This window comes from Raphanus sativus, chromosome 4 (assembly GCF_000801105.2).
Source record: "Raphanus sativus cultivar WK10039 chromosome 4, ASM80110v3, whole genome shotgun sequence".
NCBI classification, from domain to species: Eukaryota; Viridiplantae; Streptophyta; class Magnoliopsida; order Brassicales; family Brassicaceae; genus Raphanus; species Raphanus sativus.
This window is the reverse complement of record NC_079514.1, coordinates 14096252-14118904: the sequence shown is the minus strand read 5'-3', so window position 1 is coordinate 14118904 and position 22653 is coordinate 14096252. Positions and strand designations below refer to the sequence as shown.

Sequence of the window (22653 nt, the reverse complement as noted above, 5' to 3'; positions counted from 1 at the left end):
AAGAGAGCCCTGATACCACAGCCACAGAAACCGAAGGCGGAACAAGACCCTTCAATGGCAAGAAGAACCCTAAAGACGACGAAGAAGAAGACGCTAAGGTTGTTAGTTTGTAATTGAGTTCTTAGTCATATGTTATTTAGGAATTCGACCAAAAAAACACTGAACATGGCGAGAATGACCAAAAGAAATATAGACTCGAGACTAACCAAAAAAAGTCTGAACTTTTGTTGACTTTTATCAGTTTATTAAGAATCTTTGATTGACCGACCAGATTAAGGCACCGTTAACTAACAGTTAAAACGGTGGTTAATCAGTCGTTAAGTAAAACGACGTCGTTTTGAGATGGAATGAAACGACGTCGTTTTACCTACTTTTATTATCAAAAATATGTTGTTCGTGTGGGTCGAACCTGAGAACTCACGGCCAAATGACGAGGCTTCTTGCCACTAGACTACTGTCACTTTTAAAAATATCCATAACATGTTTTGTTTTATTGAGTATCAAACAAATCTAGAAAAATCTAAATTCTTTTTAAAAAAATTCCAAAAAATCTTAAAAATTCAAGAAAATTCTGAAAAGTAAAATTAAAATTGAAATTATAAATATTTTTTTTTAAAAAATCAAAACATTAATTTTTTTATAAAAATTAATGTATCTAAGATCATTTGAGCATTTTATCTTAAATACATTAATCATACAATTTTTTTTTATAAATTAATATATTTGTGATAAAATATAATAATACATATGTTTTTCATTTAATTATTATCATATTTTAGAAAAAAACATTTGTGATAATATCATTTGTTTATTGTATCTTAATTATCATTTGTCTATTTTATCTTAAATACATTATTCATACTAAAATCTATAGTGAGATAAATATCATTTTTATTTTATATTACATAAGTTAATTTATTTAAAAATATGTTTCAAGTTTTTTAATCATTAAATTTAATTCGTTGCATTTTTTAATTATTTTAGATTTTAAAAAAAAAATTTAATGTATTGATTTTTTAGAAAAAACTTATTTGTAATTTCAATTTTAATTTTACTTTTCAGAATTTTCTTGAATTTTTAAGATTTTTTGGAATTTTTTAAAAAGAATTTAGATTTTTTTGAAATTTTTAATGTATTGATTTTTTTTTTAAAAAAACTTATTTGTAATTTCAATTTAAATTTTACTTTTCAGAATTTTCTTGAATTTTTAAGATTTTTTGGAATTTTTTAAAAAGAATTTAGATTTTTTTGAAATTTTTAATGTATTGATTTTTTTTTAAAAAAAAATTATTTGTAATTTCAATTTTAATTTTACTTTTCAGAATTTTCTTGAATTTTTAAGATTTTTTGGAATTTTAAAAAAGAATTTAGATTTTTGAGATTTGTTTGATACTCAATAAAATAAAACATGTTATGGATATTTTTAAAAGTGACAGTAGTCTAGTGGCAAGAAACCTCGTCATTTGGCCATGAGTTCTCAGGTTCGACCCACGCGAACAACATATTTTTGATAATAAAAGTAGGTAAAACGACGTCGTTTCATTTCATCTCAAAACGACGTTCATTTAATCATTCTGTAACGGTATATTTAATTTGGCGAGTTAGTGATAATTTTGTGTTTAATTTGGCGAGTCAGCGATAATTTACTGATTAAAGTTTAAAGTCAAATATAGTTCGGTGTTTTTTTGGCCAGCCAATATGTTCGTGTTTATTATGGCAATTCGTGCAAAGTTCATGATTTTTTTGGCCGAATTCCCTATGTTATTTAGTTATTAAGTAAGTTATAATGTTGTATCAAAAGGTGTGGGTAAGAGTCGTGACTTTAGATTGGAGAGTTGTGTCTCTTATTCCAAAAGTCACAATGTTTAGTCAATTGTTATCAAACCTATATAAGTGTATCTGTGTTGTCTTAATAAAATTAATAAGTTTCAGTGTTATCTTTATCGTTCTAGAAACAGAGCACTATTACTCTGTTTTTCGTTCTAAAAAAACAGAGCACACAAACGTAAAAGTTTTTATATTTGTGTTCTGTTTTGTTCAAGAAGAAACAATTTCTTTTAACAAAGGTTAGGGCATATGTTAACGGACACAGTCAGGGGGGTCAACAACTTGATTATAAGCGATAGTCCAATGCAACAGAATGATCCAGAAGTTCATGTGAGTTTGGTTGAAAAAGCAAAGCAAAAGGCTGAAACTATTAGTCCATCGGAGATGTGGTGGAGAAAAAAAACGGTGACGAAGAAGATGAAGTATGAGCATAATCTAATTACTAATTTTCAATGAGAGTTCGTAGTTTCTCATTGTCAATAATATAGAGGAATCGATTTTGAGGAGTTTCTGAGTTTTTACTAATCAAAAACGCGATCACGTTTACTTTACAATTAACGGTGTTTAATCAAAAGTTAACAGTTGACTTCTTTTATTCTAAATTTACGCAGTTAGTTATAAGATGGGGACTAAATTTACGCAACCTATAGATGAGGATTAAAATTGCTGATTCGAAATAGTCTGGGAATAAAAAAGCCATTTTCCCGCTTATCAACACATGTGTTGTTTGAATGATACACGATTAAACCGAGATGGTTGAAACTATAGCGGAAAATAAACGCAAACCAAAACCCTCCGGAGGGAATAGATTCTCTGTAGCAGCAGCATCTCTTCTCACTCAAGTATTCACCCAGAAAATAAAAACCCCAATATGCTCATTCTCGATTACAAAGAAGTCTCACCAAATCAAACCCAGCCTTGAACTTCACAAAAGCTCCGAGATTCCAAGTCGTTGCCTCATGGGTCTCTCAAGCTTCCAAAGATAAAAAAATGGTGGATGACCCTCTTCTCCCTCAATAGAGAAGTAAACAAAAGTTAGTATCCAGTTTCGTATTGTAAATTGATTTCCATCTTTTTGGTTTTGTTTGGGGTTTAGTTTGAAGGGATGGTTTAGTCTGAGAGTGAGGGGTTATGTGTTTCGTTGACAGGGTTTAGCAATCCTACTTCTTCTTCTCTCTTGACGGATGAGAAGAAACTCTCTGCTTCTGAGGCAAACTCGGAAGACGTTGACTATATGTTTCAGATACTACTGTTGACATGACATGTACCTTCTCATCGTAACTTTGTTTGTTACAATTTGATATAGCCAGTCTTGATTTCTGTCTTCCTCTTGTTTACTTTAGCATTTACCGTGTCACCCACTCCGGTTTCTGTGGATGCTGCTCAATAAGAAGCAGTGGCCGTTTTAAAGAAACTATTAAGCTTTTTTTTTTACTCTCGTACAATTAACTTAAACTTTAAGCATAAGCCTCTCAAATCATATGCTATATAAATTGAGCAGCTCTGGACATGAACATATACCTTGCAATTAAGTTGTTTAGATAATTGAAGAGGAAGTAGTTGCGGATGAGTTGTGTACTAGACGAGAGAGTATGCTAGATGGCTAGTTTGTTCAAACATGTAATTAGAGAGGTAGTAGATGATACTTCTTGGGGTAAAATAAACAATTTTCCGGATATGACTTACCTGTTTATGTATAATTTAAAAAGATGTTTTCTTTCTTGCCTTTATAAATCCAAAGCACAGGATTGTACCAGCAGTAGCTTTATCTGGCGCTTCGATTCCATCATTTGAAGCTGTGAATAAAAGACCCCTGACTTTGAGTACATACAAAGGTATGGCATTTCTAACTGGGTTTACTAGTTTGTTACCACTTCTTAATATGTTTCTATTGATTTTTTATCCTGAAAGGTACAAAGAGGATTTAGCTTACTTCATCTGCTATTGTATTTTGTTTCTTTCTTCATTGATTAACTAGAAAGCTCAATTGGAGTGTGATTTCCATCCAGAAACTATGGAAGAGGTGTAATAAAGGTTTATTTTTAAACATTTTTGTGCATAACGGTGATTGCTTTATCAGATACTTTTTAAAAGCCTCACTTGTTTACAGTCTAGATATCAAGGACAAAGGTAGATTATATAGATACAAAGACTATCAATCCGGATATAGCCCTCGGATTCTTCTTGGACTTGAATTACTGCTTGATAAAAGATGTATTCTTGAAGCTGAAGTCGAAGCTGTTCGAATTCTCGTGTAAAAAATGATTAGTAAGTAATAAACTCAGTAGACCCTGTTTTAAAGCATTGATCTTTGGAGAACAGCTTCATCATGAATGAAAACGCAGAACTTGGGTAGAGGATGAAGCTAAAGCAAGCCAAGCAAGAGCTAAGGTTCTTGAGGAGGCAGGAAGAAGATGAAAATGGAATGACCATTATTCATTCATCTTCAGATTGTACAAAAGAGAAACAGTTATTATGAATTTATGAATGTTGAAAATCTGAAAATAACCAAATCCATATACTTTGGTTTATTTGGGAAAGACATGTCCCCTTGTTTTAAATTTGAAAAACCAATCTTTGGTTTCAAAAGAAATAAAGTTTAGAATAGAGTCACTACAGAATCATTTTGATACTATTCCCACTCACAATGTCTCTGAAAATTCAAATTTTGAAGAGCGATTTACAGAACAGAACCCGTTAAAGGAATGGAATCTATGGAATCTTCACGACATTGTCAACTATCAAAAGCCCACCAACGGACAGTATCACCAACCAAAGGGACAGATCTCTTCTTCTTCATCTTCCTCTTCCCTAATCTGAAACCTGGTAAGCTTCTCAAGACTTTCATCTTCCATTTCAAGAACTGGGTTTACTTAAAAATCGAATCTTTTTGAGTTTTGTCTGATCGAATCCACTTCAACCTCCTCTAGACATTCTGTTTATCATAGGGTTTGACTTTCGTAGTTACAGTCAGATGAGTACTGGGTCATACATAGTTAAAAGTTACGTTACGTCTTGTGTTTTAGAAAAGAAAGTTTCTCTACTCTTTTGATGATTTTCCAATTTTTTTTACACCAACAATTAAAAGCTGTTCTTGTCTTTGGTGAGCTGTTGACTCCAGAAAATTCCTCTGCCATACCATAAAAACAGATACTTTGGTAATGTCTGAATATACGGAATCCATTCTCTCCACTTGTCCTAATCCTCACTGGCACATATCTGAATCAAAATAGTGTTTATCTTCATCCTAATCTTTAACTGTTTTATGCAGATTGGTAAAAAAAAAAGAGAACCAGAATCTACTGAAAGGTCTAATATGAGTTTCCACACCATATCATGTAAGATTCTTTCTTCTATTATCTCTTCTCAGTCTCACATAGAAAAAGAGTTATGTTTACTTAGATAAGGCTAAAAGGGCAAAAAACAATCTATGGCTGAAGTAACTGTTTCTTTTGAGAAGATAATGAAAAGGCCATTTTTAAAGTAGAACCTCAACCTCTCTGTTTTCTTGTGATTGGTTACTGCTACGTAGCGTACCAACAAACCTCTACTTGGTACTGGTCCCATAAATCACAACATAATCTCTAAGAAAACGTTTTTTTTTTTTTGAGATAACTAATCTCTATATTGAGTAGATTTGTGTTTAGTCCACCGCTAGTTTGGTAAAGTGGTTTGACACAAGAGACAAAAAGGATAATTTTTCAGGCAATTATTGAGTGGTTTTTTCTAACGGCTGCTTAGATTCACATATGTACTTTAGCTTCTTGGTCATTGCTTTTAAGAGTCCATCTATCAACCAAACATGTCTATTTCCTCATCTGTCTTGTGCTAAATAACAGCCACTATTTAATTTATTGAAGATTTTTTTGGCTTTTGATGCATGAGAGGTCCATAAAGCTGATAAGATTGAATTTTTTTTTTCTGATGATAAGTCTCTTCTTTTTTCTTTGGGTGGACATAGTTGTATAAACTTTTGTCAGTATCTGGAAGTTTCTCTTACTGCAAATAATATGTTACAAGGTTCATGAACTGGACTGGGACTAAAGTTTTTCTTGGAGGAACTATGGATTAAGTCATTACTGGTAGTGTATCTTTTGGAGAAGATCTGTAGATGATACGTAGAAGAGAGTTTATTCTCAATCCAAGGCTTTAATATATGATTGTGCGGGTAGGGTTTGTTGTTGCTGCTTCTGTTGCAGCAGTTGCTGTTAAGCAGCTCAACCGTAAACCCTCCAAACCTAGCAAACCATCAGGTACACAAAGCACACGAGTTTCTCCATTTGATTGCATTTATAGATTCTCTGACTTTGTTTTGTTTACTCTTAAGAAAATGGCAAAGGAGGTGATACAGAACCGGCCGTGTCTCCCAACAACAATCTCAATGATAAGAGTGTAAGTGTACTTACCAACAGTGTTCTTTTTGTTTGTTTGTTGTTATTGTCACGTTCTTGATAGATGATGCTTTCAGGTGGAAGAGGAGGAAGAAGAAGAGGTGAAACTGATCAACAGCGTGATCAATCAGAATCGTGAAAGCTTCTCAGATTATTTAGATGCTGAGATTGAAAATCTTTTATCCGGTGAGATCGAGTATCCGCTGCCTAGTGATGACAACAGCTTGGAGAAAGCAGAGAAAGAGAGGAAGTACGAGAGCGAGATGGCCTATAACGACAGCGAGCTGGAGAGGCTGAGACAGCTAGTCAAAGAGCTAGAAGAAAGAGAAGTGAAGCTAGAAGGAGAGTTGCTCGAGTATTACGGACTCAAGGAGCAAGAATCTGACATCGTTGAGTTACAAAGACAGCTCAAGATCAAGACCGTTGAGATAGACATGCTGAACATCACTATAAACTCTCTCCAAGCAGAGAGGAAGAAGCTTCAAGAAGAGATCTCGCAGAACGGTGCAGTGAGAAAGGAGCTTGAAGGTGCGAGAAACAAGATCAAGGAGTTGCAGAGGCAGATACAGCTCGACGCTAACCAGACGAAAGGACAGTTGCTTTTGCTTAAGCAGCATGTGTCGAGTCTGCAGATGAAAGAAGAAGAAGCTATGAATAAAGACAATGAGGTTGAGAGGAAGCTAAAAGCTGTGCAGGAGATGGAAGTGGAAGTTATGGAACTCAAGAGGAAGAACAGAGAGCTTCAACATGAGAAGAGAGAGTTAACCATTAAACTTGATTCAGCAGAAGCAAGAATCTCAGCTCTTTCAAACATGACTGAGGTAAGTGTAATCATGGTTCTAAAAATTGGTGTAGGCTGCAACTTGGTTTTATCTGAACTATTTTATTAAAATCTTATTTATATTACTCAAGTCGGTTTAAATTATTCTAAATCGGTTAAATTCGAATCTAAATTATTCTAAATCTTTGAAATTAAACAACAATGTTAGTAATATCTACTACAATAATTTTTTTAACTTTCTTTTGTTTTGTATAACTAATTTTGATAATTCATAACAATAATTTTATAATTAAACCCCAAAACTAAAATATTTTATATAAATTAACAATATATATATAATAAATCAATAATTAGTTAATGTTTAGACCCTAAGTAGCTTAGTCCTCAATAAAGCTCATAGTTATTGCCTAGCTATTTCTTGAACATTGAGTTGAGTGTAATGATTCCTGCTTTGTTCTGTCTGAAGAATAATGTTCCCGTCTCTTTTTTTGCAGAGTGATAAAGTGGCGAAAGTAAGAGAAGAGGTAAACAACTTGAAGCATAACAATGAGGATTTGTTAAAGCAAGTGGAAGGGCTTCAGATGAATAGGTTCAGTGAAGTTGAGGAACTTGTTTACCTCCGTTGGGTCAACGCATGTCTACGTTACGAGTTAAGAAACTACCAGACACCAGCCGGTAAAATCTCTGCACGTGACTTAAGCAAGAACCTAAGCCCCAAGTCCCAAGCCAAAGCCAAACGGTTGATGCTGGAGTACGCTGGCTCAGAGCGTGGACAAGGAGATACGGATGTAGAGAGCAACTTCTCTCAGCCTTCGTCTCCTGGAAGCGATGATTTCGACAACGCTTCGATGGACAGTTCAACGAGTAGGTTCAGTAGCTTCAGCAAGAAACCGGGTTTGATTCAGAAGCTTAAGAGATGGGGTGGTAAAAGCAAAGATGATTCAAGCGTTCAGTCATCTCCTTCGAGATCGTTCTATGGAGGATCACCTGGAAGACTTAGCGTGAGTATGAATAAACAGAGAGGTCCTTTGGAGTCTCTGATGATTAGAAACGCAGGCGAGTCTGTGGCCATTACTACGTTTGGTAAAGTGGATCAGGATACTACTCCTGGTACACCTGAAACTCCAAATCTTGCGAGAATCAGAACGCAACAGCAGCAAGCTCCTCCTTCTCCTGGTGAGCCTTTGAATAACGTTGCGGCGTCGTTTCAAGTGATGTCTAAGTCTGTTGATAATGTTCTGGACGAGAAGTACCCTGCGTATAAAGATAGGCATAAGCTTGCGGTTGAGAGAGAGAAGCATATAAAGCATAAAGCTGATCAAGCGAGAGCAGAGAGGTTTGGAGGTAATGTGGCTTTGCCTCCTAAACTAGCTCAGCTCAAGGAGAAACCAGTTTCTGTTCCTTCCATGAGCAGGACAGTGACCACAGCTGATCAGCCTAGTGATGGAAACGATGGTAAAGCTAGCGAAAACGCCGCGCAAGCCGTGGCGAAAATGAAGCTTGTAGACATTGAGAAACGACCTCCTAGAGTGCCTCGCCCACCTCCGAGATCATCCGGAGGTGGTAAAAGTAGTAATATGCCTTCTCCAAGACCTCCTTTGCCTGGTGGTGGTCCACCACCTCCTCCTCCGCCACCTGGTGCTGGTGGTGGGGGACCGCCGCCGCCGCCACCTCCTCCTGGAGCACTTGGAAGAGGAGGTGGAAGCGGGAGCAAAGTTCACAGAGCTCCTGAGCTTGTTGAGTTTTATCAGTCTTTGATGAAACGTGAAGCGAAGAAAGATGGTTCACCTTCTTTGGTCTCTTCAGGAGGAACTGGTAACTCATCTGAAGCTAGGAGCAATATGATTGGTGAAATCGAGAACCGATCAACGTTCCTCTTAGCAGTAAGCTCACTCACTTTACTTTTAATAGATTCAATGCAACGTTGAGTTTTGAAACTTTTGATTTACAGGTGAAAGCGGATGTGGAGACACAAGGTGACTTTGTTCAGTCGTTAGCAACTGAAGTTAGAGCTGCTTCTTTCACCGACATAGAAGATCTCTTGGCTTTCGTTAGCTGGCTTGATGAAGAGCTCTCCTTCTTGGTTGACGAGAGGGCGGTTCTTAAACACTTTGATTGGCCTGAGGGCAAAGCTGACGCGTTACGAGAAGCAGCTTTTGAGTATCAAGATCTCATGAAACTTGAGAAGCAAGTAACTTCCTTTGTCGATGATCCGAATCTCCCTTGTGAACCTGCGTTGAAGAAGATGTATAAGTTGCTTGAGAAGTAAGTTAATACCGAAGGCAAAGAAAAAGAAAAAGAGTATCACACACCATATCTTTATTTACTAAACCGTTTGGTTTCTGCTTCTTTTTTTTCACAGGGTTGAACAAAGTGTATACGCTCTTTTACGTACAAGAGACATGGCGGTTTCACGATACAAAGAGTTTGGCATTCCTGTTGATTGGTTGTCTGATTCTGGAGTCGTGGGAAAGGTACTTTAGTTTTGTTCTTTATCTATCTTCTTCTATTGCATTAGTTCTGTTAAAAGAGTCTTGAAAAATGTTGTGTTTCTTTTGTCACGCAGATCAAGCTTTCCTCAGTCCAGCTCGCGAGGAAGTACATGAAACGAGTAGCTTATGAGCTTGATTCAGTGAGTGGTTCTGATAAAGATCCTAACAGAGAGTTCTTGCTTCTCCAAGGTGTTCGTTTCGCTTTTAGAGTTCATCAGGTAAAAGAAACAAAACACTTGAGAATCATATGAAAAGATTTCTCAATGGTTTGGATATATAACTGTAAATGTTTTATTCTATGATGTATGGATTGCAGTTTGCTGGAGGGTTTGATGCGGAAAGCATGAAAGCATTTGAAGAGCTTAGAAGCAGAGCCAAAACTGAATCTGGAGGAGACAATAATAATAACAATGAAGAATCTGTAAACTGAGTTTATTATTTACATTTTCACTTCTATGTCTCCCTGTATCATTGTACCACCTCATACTTGTCAGATTGAAAATGATTTATAGTAGTACAGTGAAAGTTATAGATTGTTGTGAAAAAACAAGAACAAAAAAACTTCCTTGGAGATTTTTTTGTAAGTTCTTTTTGTTATTTTTCCTAGTTTATAGATAATAAATTCGCAATAAATTTGTAATCTCCCAAACTACTGCAAAAAGATAGAATAATTGTAGTTTGTCATAAAAGTCACATGTTTCATACCATGTTCAGCCATGCAAACATTATCGCCCGAATCTTCATCCTCTTTAATGTTTTATATTATTTATTAATTTTATTATTTAAATCCATCACAAAAATGGTAAAAAGCTTGTTTCCATGCTTAGTAACGTACAAAAATCAACAAAAATGGGTTTGTAGCATATAACAAGTTTAACCCCCAAAAAAGCATAAAACAAGTAATAGTAACAATGTTTTGTTGTTATGTAATCATATAAAGAAAAATTATCATGTTTTCATTTTTTGAAAATAAGGACTTGCTGCCACCACCTAACAAACAGGGTCCTTTTCTTAGGTATAGTACTTTTCACGTCCAAACCAGATCTACATTTATAATTGTCATAGATTAAGAAATATCTAGTTTTGTTAATCCTAATTGTGTTAATACAAGGAGAAGCAAGAGTGTTGCATAACCTATAAATTTTATCAGACTGAGAGTTTAAAGTTTTGAGAGAATTTTTTTAACAGAATAATAAGAGAGTTAAACTTATTGAAAAAAAATAATAATTATTGTCATAATAATCACCCATATCATCCGACCTTATATAATAAAAGAAATACATTCACGGATCTAAGATTAAAAGGTTATAACTAGTTTTTGATTCACACATTTAAAATGTAGACATTTTACATTAATAAAATTACATCAAATATTTTATTAAATATGTTAAAACAATAAACATGTCATATTTAAATAGGTCTTATTTTTGACTGACCCATTTAAATTTACCCCCTTTTAAATCCGTTTGATTTTAAAATCTTAATAAGTTTTAGTTATTTAGACCCATGATAATTATGTTGGTCCATTTAAACCGGTTTTAATTTATTTAAATTGTTTTGAGTAAAGTTCCAAAATCATTTTTTTAAATGTATTTTTGTGTATTGTTTCTTACAATTTTGGTTGTTGCCAATATATGCAGACTGAAAATTCTCATTAAAATATAAGTAGTATATCTTGTTGCCAATATATGTGGACCATCTCATATTTCTGTAATATATATTGGATGTTTGATAAAATAACCTAAAAAATTATTCGTAAAAGTATGAATTATAATTTGTTCTACTATGTTATTAAAAAATACAAATATTATTTTAATAATATAATGGATGTTTGAAAACATATTGAAAATGTATTTTCTAAAAATGTATAATCTAATTCTTTAATAAAATGAAAAATGTTTCAAAAAGTTGATTAGAACTTGTATTTCAATAATTGTACTAGACCTTGACCCGCCCGACCGGGCGGGTATTTATTTTATATTTTTACCTTTTTATTTATGTCAGATTATGTATTTGTAATATTTAAATACAAATTTAAATTGATAATTAATCTTTTACATTTATAATAAAAATAAAATTAAAATTATAAGTTTAATAAAATATTATGATACAAAATTTTAAGTTTCCAAACAAAAATAATATAGGAGTGGGTCATTTTTTTTTCCAATTCCAAAATCTTAGCATCCCTTAAAACAAATAAAATAAATTTATAAATATATAAAATATATAAACATATTTGGAAATATAATTTATATTAAAATAAATTTGTTAAAGAAAAATAATCTTGCGTTGTTGTTGTTTATTTCTATAACTTGACCCGTGACTGTATAAATTTTTTTAGCATAAATATTTCTTTTCACTTTAATTGTTTTGTACTAATAGTATAATATATATATATATATATATATATAATATTTGTAAATTAAAATGTATTACATAATGTTTGATATAACATTTTAAAACATAGCAATTTTATTTATTACTTTGAATAATTATACTTTGTGATTTTAGTTGTCTATTATATCACAATGCATCATATAAACGAATCTAATATTTATAACTAATTGGACTTATATTATGAAAAAAATATACTAATAATTTATGAATAAAAATCTATATTACTAAAGTGAAATTTATTTTCCTACAGAATTTTTGAAAAAAAGGTTTTAAACTATTTGTAAAAATAGATTCTTAAATCATTATCTTGAGAAAATAATAAAAAGAATAAAAACAAATATGAAAATGATAATGATAACTTGGGCCGGGTGATTTTCAAAAATTATGACTTTGGCCATAGATGATTTATAAATTGTTTATTAGGCTAACATTATGATATGTGCACCTATTATCATTTTGGCCATAATAAAATACGTACATGAATATTAGGAGCAATGCAAAATAAGGAATGCCTATTTTTTAGGAAAGTCGTTTCTAAAAAAATTATTGTTCTCAGATCTTTTTTAGTTTAAAATCTGATTTAGGAAATTATTTAATAAATTAGGAAAAGACATGAATTACTTAAATGTAGGATTATTAAATATTTCAGTGGCATAGACTTGTAAATAAATAGTAAATCTTAGGGTTAATCCATATGTGTACTTCTGTTTTAATAAAGTAGATGATCAGACGATTAAGTTTGTTCCAATATTTAGTGTAAATGTCCTTATGATGAGGAGGCAAATACATAATATAGGAATAAAATGAAATATGATTTATATCCTTTGTTACATGTTTTTGGTGAGTATATCTACCATGTTAAACATCTCCAAAAAGACATTCTATTTTGAAGTTTACAAAATTTCATATTTGAAGTTTTAAGCTAATCTTCTTTAAAAACAAAACTTCAAACTTAACTTCAAAAGAATTTATATTTTATATTACGGTCCTTATATTTATGATACTTAATTTAAATTCATAAAAAATATAAATAAATGGCACATATATAAAAATATTATAGAAATATCAATTAACAAAATGATACAGTAAAATATATAATGTTACATAGAAATACAAAATTAAATATTAAATTACAAGTAAAATACTACATTATTCTATAAATCTATTTTCATAATATTTTCATATATGATAAATAAGTGCTTTTGTTAAGTTTCATTTCTAATATTGTTGTTATCTAAATCTAGGTTTTTTTAAAAAACTTATTTTAACGTTTTTTGTTTAGTTTTATTTGTAAAAATTAAAATTATAAAAGCAAATTTGAAATATTTATGAGTTATAAAATTTTGAAAAATTAAAAAGATTAAAGAACAAAATATTTAAAAATCACAAATATAATATATAAATGTAAAGACTAAAATGCAATAAAAAATATGAAATTTCAAATTTGAAGTTTTGAGTAGTGACATTCTATATATGAAGTTTCAGTACTCAAAACTTCAAATTTAAAGTTTTGAAGTTCTTTTTTTAAGAACAAAAAACTTCATATTTAAAGTTATAGTCTAAAATAGAGTCCTATTTAAACTCTACCATGACATCCTTTTTTTATTCGACCCAATCAATAAGTTGTGACTAAATATATAAAAATACTGCTTACACTAAATATTCCCTTATGAATATATTAAACGAATTTAATTCGACAATCTCGTTCCGTATCTTAGGGCGATTTTCATCAAGAAGCTCTCCTACGAGCTCTGTTCTCATCATGAAGCTCCCCGATTAGCTCCATCACAACATTGTGGCAACTTTAATCCATTTCATACCTTCCGTTATAGTTTAACTGCGTACCCGTTTGATGAATTTATAACTGATTGTGTACACGGGTTTCCTTCGGTAAAATAGCATTTTTTTGCTTTGTACAGCAACGTGTTTGGTATATTTTATATATGTCATCAGTAGATTTGCAATGATTTTCTGGGTTTAAGAGTTTGCAAGTGACTTAGCCTTTGCGTAAATTTCAAATTGGTTTGAACTTATTCAAAGGTTGTTTGTTTGTGTGTGTGATTGTTAGCATAGGTGTTTTGCAAGAAAATTACTATACTGACAGAACATTAAAGCAAACTGTTATGTTTTGAGGAGAAGAGACAAGACTTTACAGTCCCAACTTCATTCTCTTAAAGCTGAGATAGTGAGATTGATGATTTTCAAATGGAGCCTTCCTTCTCCGTTAAACTGCTTCCGAAGCAGCAATATATTTGTTAAACTGCGTGGGCGATGTGTTAGTTTTTTGGTGTCTTATCCTTTTGAATTCTATTAGAGATATATATCCCACTTTGGAAATTCTAACATATATTAACTAATATATAAACAGTTATGACTAATCTACTAATTATCAATTAGTTTTAAGCTGGAACCTCACAATTAACTCAAATCTAACATATTATCAGAATCCAAATTCTATATACCCTAAACCCCTTAATTAATATTAACCCTATCCGACCCGATTTATTTCCGAGATTTCTGGCCGATAAACAACATCATCTCGAAGAGGGATATTAGGGATTATGACCATCTACCTAATATATAATTGGTTTTAGGTTAGAAACCCATAATAAACCTGAATCTAACATGATATTAGATCATACATCCTAAATACTTTAAACCCCTAATTAATATTAACCCTTCCTGACTGGATTTATAGATCTACTTGGATCAATTTTGAAATATACGAAAATTAACTAATCTAATTATCTAAAAAATCATTGGTCTAGAATAATCATAAAACACAATTTAAACTTTATATATATTACAAATAAAAAAAAAAATTTAAATTTGATTTATATCAAAAATTTATTCAACATATACATATATTCAAAATTTTAATTTTACTAAAATATTTTCCAATAACCATTATTGAAAAATACAATAAAAAGTCAAATTTCATATACCAACTTAATTATGATTTTCTTTATTTGACACTAAATTTTAAAAATATAATATATGTGATTATTTATATGATAGTACATATAAAATAGTATTAATTATATGTTTACTCTATTTTAAAGGAAAAAATAGATCGTGAATTAGAGGTAGGCGTTCGAGTATCCATTCGGGTTCGGTTCAGGTTTGTTTGGGTTTCGGGTTCCGGGGTCAAAGATTTCAGTCTCTTTCGGATATTTCTAAATTTTGGTTCGGATTCGATTTGAATCTTTGCAGGTTCATTCGTGTTCGGATAACCCATTTAAACTGTTTTTAAAATTTATTATATATTTCAAATTTCTCAAAATATATAAACAAAATAATATATTACATATAAATTTGAATAACATATGTCAGAATACCTACAATTAACATATAAAGTGGTTTGATTTAAATATTTGGATAGAGAATCAATAATTATTTTAAATATTTTGGTGTTTTGAGTATACTTTAACGATTTTAGATATTTAGATATGACTAATTTATATATTATCAATTATTTAAACCAACTTAAAAGTACCATATATATATTTTGGATGTTTTTAAATACATATATATGTATATATATATATACATATAACTAGCTGATTTTCCCGTGCTCATGCACGGATATAAATATTTATAAAGTAAATATACTATAATAATTAATTGTTATTTGTTTTTAATTTTATATTAATTTATAATTGTATGCATTGTTTATATTAATAATATTATATTACTTTAATTAGACATTCGATTTTAGATATGTTACTTATAGGTTGTCAATTTTGTTGTTTTTACCATCAATTTAGTTATCATTTGAATATATTGGTTTGCATTTATTTCTTTGAATTCAGTTATAATATTTTTATTATAAATATATTAAATTTGATTAATTTTATTATTTGCATTTAGGTTGCTTGGTTTGTTGATTATGTTTTATATGCAAATATATTTTAGGATGATTATTTATAAATTAAGATATATTGTGCTTAGAATGAAATAAAAGATAAACTAAAGTGTCGGATTCCAAATTCAATAAATTAATATAACGATGATATTATGAAGTCTCATGCCTACATATATAAATTTTACAAAAAGAACTAAATTGTAACAGTTGGTTAATATTTTATTTTATTTGTTAATATATTTTGAATCATTCTATAATTTATATTTATAAAATTAATTATTACCATAAAACTATATATTCTTATTGTAGTTTAATCTACGATATTAGATATAAGTTGGTTTACTCGAGTTACTCATGTTGTGAATATATTAAGTTGCATGTATTATTTCAAATTCAAACTGAAATATAATTATTTTTACTATAGTTAAGTCATATCAAATTCCTATTATTTTTATTTATCGTTTAGTGTGCATGTACTTTCATATATTTTTCAATGATCAATATGAAGTTACATACATAACTAACTGATATATTTTTGAAAACCCATGAACACATATCAATATCTACAGTAATTAAAATATTTTATAAATTCTAAATATTTTTATGCCTTTGATTTATTGAATGGTAAACTGAAACTTATTTTAAATAATCTTAAAAATCTGTATTCAAATTTGCTTTAGTATTTTTGATTATGGTTATGTTAAGTTCCACAAACATAAAAACATAAAATTTAAAAAGCAAATTTAATAATTATTTAATATTAAGAAAACTATAATTTAATAATCATAAAATATAATATATATACTTTGTTAAAGTATATCGTGTTATTTTAATTTAAAATATTTTGTAATTATTTGATCAAAAGATGTTTACTGTTAAAATCTATTTTCCATTATCTAATATCTCTTAAAAATAAACGGTAAAAAAATTGTGCTTGTATTTTAGAAAAATATAATTTATAGATATTTTTCTGTAATTGAAATATATTATAGTCAAATAAATATATGAAAATAAATAGAAAATTTCAATAATACTAATTATAAACTATTTGTAGTCAGTTAAACATATATTTGCTTATGTTACTTAATTATTTTATGTAATTATCTAAGAAAATAGATAGATATATAAAACTATGTTTATTATTTTGAAATTGTATTGTTTAAAATTATGTTTTAAAATAAATAATATTTATTATACTAATATCAAGATTATCTATGTGAAATTTTCTTTTATGAAATCAAATTATATACAAATATATATTTTTCATCTATAAAAATATAGATATAAATAAAGTATATTATTACTACAAAAGTAAATGGAATATATATTACTATTTTGTGAACTTTCCTTTTTAATGAAATCAAATTATATATGCATATATTTTCGTTTTAAATTTTCTTTTAAACTTTATAAATGTTTCCTTTTTATTATATATCTTATTTAGAAAATTTTAAAAAGGAAACTAAATAAAAAATCAATAAAAATATTTAACTGATATTATATAGGTATATATTTTCGTTTTTAAAATTTCTTTTAAACTTTATAAATGTTTCCTTTTATTATATATGTTATTTGGAAAATATAAAAAAGGAAACTAAATAAAAATCAACAAAAATATTTAACAATAATAATTTTAATTCATTAAGGGTATCCGTGTAATCAACCATCGTGAGAGTTAACGTGAGCGCGACACATAGGAAACTGACTTCTCAAATAATATTATAGAGATTCAATGAAATTTTAGTCGAAAAAAAATACATTTATATATAAATAAATCTATTTCGAATACATTCGGGTATCCAAAATACTTCGATTCGGACCGGATTCAGTTTCGGTTCTCTAAATATAAAATTTTTGAATAATTTAGATATTTTAATCAATTTTGATTCGGGTTTGATATTTTTTTTAGATCGGGATCAGTTCAATTTTTTGGATTCGAGTTTTTGTTATATTGACATGAAAAATAAATAGCAACATATTTTATAAAAATAAAATCACCCGCATCTAGTTTCTTAATTAAAACAATTATTTAACGTCTGAATCGAGTTGTTAACGAGGACTATAGAACAACCCGTTACTTTTATTTTGTATACAGGCACCGACGACCATTGATGTTTAACAAATCACCTCAAGTAACATGCCGGCCGAAAATTGCCTAACTTGCCCCAAATTACTTCTTGGCCCAAACTGTCTATTATCGGCTTTTCTATGACAAGTGACACTAAGGCCCACTAAAGCCTTATAAACAGGTGAATTTGAAGGAAAATAAATTTCTACCAACATTTAAAATTAAAAACTTATAGAGAAAAAGACAAAAATAGCACCAAACCAAATTTTTATCACAAAAATAACATCATAATGAAGAAAATGACCAAAAAGTTTTATTAAAGGGTAAATATGTATTTATAACCCTTGTGTTAATTAATCTAAAACTTAGAGTTTAGAGTTAAAGGGATGTGGTTTTAGAAATGTGTTCAAATTTTTAAAAATAAAAAATAAATATTAAAATTTTCAAAACAAAAAATGATATTTTGATCATTTTATTTTTTGAGTGCTATTTTTGTGACAAAAACTTAGAAAAAGCTATTTGAGATAATTGCCCAAACTGTTATTTCAGATAAACTGAAAAATTGATCCCCCCCAAACAAACAAGATTATCATCTGTAAAAAACTGAACTAAAAATTAATAGGAAACCATGTTTTGACCCACTATGTATCATAGTCCAGAATCATATAAAACCGATCCATTTACTATAGATAGATGTTTTAGTTAGGTGGATATTTTTTTAAATGAGAAATACCCTAGAATAGAATAGCCTTAAAAAATATTTAGTCACAAATATAGTTTTTTCTGTAATAAAAACTTGAAAATTGTCTATTTGTAAAAATTGCCCTTTCTTAATACCAAAAATGTAAAAAGCTAAATAAGCTGACCTAAGTGAATCTAGAATCCGGACCAAAACCAACTGATTTAAAATAAACTAGAACTTCATCCGCACCTCTGTTTAGATGTTTGATTTAATTTGTATTTAATGTAAACTCATAAACCGTTGGTTTATAAAATATTTTCATGTCTATTTTTTATGTTTTGTAATTTACATATTGATTAGAATATATTATTTTATAACATTGATATTTGATAATTATATTTTTTATTTGTACATAATATTATATTAATTTTTTATAAATTTATTTAGTTTGATGTAATTTTGCTATTCATATATTAACTTGTTGTATTTTGTTAATTTATTTAAAATGAGACAACATACTAAAATTTTTAATTTTTTGTATTAGTTTCCCATGAATTATTATTATTTTTATGATATTTTGTTTTATTAAAAATTGAACTCTCAGAATTTTTATATTTGGTTAAACTGAATAAGGTAATGCTATATTTAAAAATTATTTTATATAATATATACTATATATTTTAGTTTATATTTTATTTTCACCACAAAAACAACTATTGTAACTAATTAATTAAAAATGATTTTAAATGCAGTGACAAAATCTGTAAATAAAAAGAAATACAAAAGGAAATATTTAATTTATTATAAATGCAACAGCTAAATATAAATAAAATTAAATATTTAATTTCTGTTCATATTTCTAAACAATTATCATTTATTCTGTTATTATGTTTCCAAAGAATACCAAAATATACTATAGTTTTAATAATATAGCTACATGATTTCCAAATTATTATTTATATTAAACAATTTTAGAATGACAATACCAGCCAAATTACAAAAGCGTCTTGAGAAATGCGAATACTAACATTTGTTTTGATCGCATATCTATAAACTAAAAAGCATATCTATAAACTATGAATACAACTTAGTTGAACAGCGTCGACTTCAGATCGAGGAGGAAGTGGGTGATTCGCGACTCCGGCGAGGTATCGTGGCGATCCCGGCAGCGACAACCGACAGCCTTTGGAGATGACGATGCTTCTTCCGTTGACACGCGTCCATGTGGTGGTGATGGTTTCAACACGTGGGGCAGAGGTGGAGTGAGGCTCGTTGGGTCTCGGTTTTTGGACCTGCGGTTTGTCTTTTAGGATTGGGCTTTTGATGTTTTTTTAGCTCTTTTCGTTTGGGCCGGTTTATGGACCGTGTAATATGTTTTTTTTTAATAATAATATCTAAGACGGCAAAAAAAAAAAAGAATACAACTTAGTTGAAAGCTCTGAAATCTGAATATGTTATAGATTAAAGGGAAATTGTATGCTGTGATGTATAAAGTACGAGCTCACTTGTTTGTTAAAATATGTTTTTTTCTTCTAGTTAGAAATATATTAGTACTCACAAAATGTTTGCGATCTGAGACGTATTCTTAAGACAAATAAGACGTAATGAATGGAGTAAGCATGCCGTCATGATGATTAAAGCCCTAGAAGAGCTTTTTTTCACAAATCGTAACCAAACTTTTTTCTATTTAAGAATTTATATTCACTTGGAAAAACCTTTTAATATCAAGAAAGTGCTAAACACACTCATATGTGTATAAAATATATTTGTGACGAGGTGACATAAGAAGGCTACAAATGGCCACGAATGTGAAAAGTGAAACGCAAAGGGACCAGAGACAGCCCATGCGTGTGACCACAAACTGATGCTTACTTATTCCTTGTGCTTATATAATTTATTTATATATAACATTCTATATTTTTATTTTACATACCCACTCATGTGCAAGCACTTCCATATACAAGCAAACAAATATACATTATCTATATATTTCATATTTGCTTCCATAAGACATACGATCATCCCACGTCACGGTTTCATATTTGGACTGTACAAAGTATGTGGTTTTTTTCTTCTTTTTTAACACAAACAAAGTATGTGGTTTATTCTTTGGAATGATGAGTGAATCCTTACTTTGTCCGGCAAACTTCTAAGTTCTAATAATGAAGTTATGGTCGAGGTCTCTACGACATTCGACCTCGACCTACAACTTTTTTTTTTGGACAAGACTTTCATTATGACATAAGCGGTTACATAAACCTCGACCTACAACTTAACTGCAACTTATTGTTTGTTTTTTATCACATAACTAATCGCGAAGTCGCTTAAAATAATAACTAAAAATTAAGAACATTTTATAATATGCGATAAACTACAGCGGCGACAACCAAACTAACAACATTTGGTCGCTCTTTGCAGTTGCACGTTGCAGCGACATGCAAACAGACAAAACCTTAGCTACCGATTAATTAATATGTTTTTGTTTACTTGAACATGATATTTAGTATAATCAATGTTGGGATGTTGGTTAATCAGTGAATGGAAAGTTACTCTTACATATCACATACCTTATATTACTGATACAATTGTGAATTACACTATAGCACGGTCAAACAGTTTCATTTTATATGTTATTGCTTCAATAGAGAATACATATATACCAAAAAACTTCTAAAACGTGAAACCTGCAAAACAAATTGCAGGTTTCTTAAGTGTGAATTTAATTTAATTTTTTTTTTTTGTAAATTCAATTGGTAATTTTGTCAATAACATGTTTCTACCGGATTTGAATATGGATGATGACAAAGTGATGCATTCATACAAATCAGCATATTTTGGTTGGATTGTTTAAGTTTGTGCATATACAAGTTGGCATTTGGTAATATACATCCATTGATTTTATAGATATATCATATATATCATAGGAAATTATTCTACGGTATTTCAATCCAAATTCTGGTAAGCATTTTCTCAGAAAATATGTTCCTAAGTGATTGATATAGTTGCTAGCCTAGTCTTATTGGTAAACCGTTGTTTGATACGATATGTAACGGATGTCAGCTAGGAATGTGTAATTATAGTCATACTCGTATAAAATATTCGTACCATTATAGGAACCTTGTGAAAGAATTAGGAACACAGAAACACAGAAACAATGAACAAGATTCTCCAAATAAGGTTATTTTTTATTAGAAATCTTTTAAACAAATTACACTCTTTGTTTAATCAGGTTTACTCGACTTCACACATGTGAATTGACACTGACCAATTTCTAATCTACCCAACCTTACTCTAACAGTCAAGTCGCCCGACTTGTTCAACACCCAAAACCTTGTTCAACTTCGACACAACACTGTTTTCTCTCTGCACTCCCAAAACTACAGAAAACAAACTTGCAAAGTTTGATCCCTTTTATCCTTTCAAACAAATCTCGTTTTAATCTTGATAAGTCTAAATCTTCTGATTCATCATTATCTCTAAGCTTCAATCATTATCTCTTGTCAAATCGTAATTAATATTTCCAACCAATAAGATGACACCACGTCATAACACCTTGTGACTTGTGCAACCATGAAGAAACGTTGAACACATTTGTTTGCAGACTCCTGGTCTCAACAATCTCCCCCTTTTTCACTGAGTTTTACAACTCAAGCTTACTAGCGAACACTTGCAAGAAACTCCCCCTCAACTAAGTACCATCAAACTGAAACAACTCTTCAATCTCCCCCTGCTTGAGTGACAAAACTCTTTGAAAATCTTCATAACAAATCATGCCTTTGTCACATCTCTTGGAGCCCCATCCTGCTTATGCCTGGCATAAAGCATTGGCTTCATTAACATGTCTGACTATACCTCGAACAACTTTAGTGTTAACCCATCTCCTATTGACATTCGGACATCCCAATTTTTCTGAACATGCTACATTGCACACAAGCCCTTGAATAGTCTCCTTGCATTTGGAATACAAATCTGATTTTGCAATCCATACCTTACCATAGCTTTTTGACTCAACATAACATTTGCTTTCACTCCAAGCCTTCTTGATATTGTTGATTCTCTCATAGCAAAATCGATGAGTATGCCCAAGTTTCCCACAAGAATAACATCCATAGTTGAGACTACATTCTCCAGCCTTCCTTGTCTTCATCTT

General features: G+C 30.1%; 1 protein-coding gene across 2 annotated transcripts; it reads left to right on the top strand.

The window, feature by feature from the left end:
- The first annotated feature begins 4484 nt into the window (after positions 1–4484).
- LOC108848252 (protein CHUP1, chloroplastic) lies at positions 4485–10088 on the top strand. 2 transcript variants are annotated; one of them, XM_057007188.1, is made up of 10 exons: positions 4485–4653; positions 5099–5165; positions 5848–6080; positions 6155–6219; positions 6296–7039; positions 7494–8882; positions 8951–9264; positions 9362–9473; positions 9566–9709; positions 9808–10088. In XM_057007188.1, the coding sequence occupies exons 3-10, from the start codon at positions 5984–5986 to the stop codon at positions 9919–9921; spliced, it is 2979 nt and encodes a 992-aa protein (XP_056863168.1). In that variant the 5' UTR covers positions 4485–4653; positions 5099–5165; positions 5848–5983; the 3' UTR covers positions 9922–10088. The 2 variants fall into 2 exon arrangements, with proteins under 2 accessions (XP_056863168.1, XP_056863170.1); XM_057007190.1 differs by lacking the exons at positions 4485–4653; positions 5099–5165 and having other exon boundaries at positions 5678–6080.
- Positions 10089–22653: the final 12565 nt, after the last annotated feature.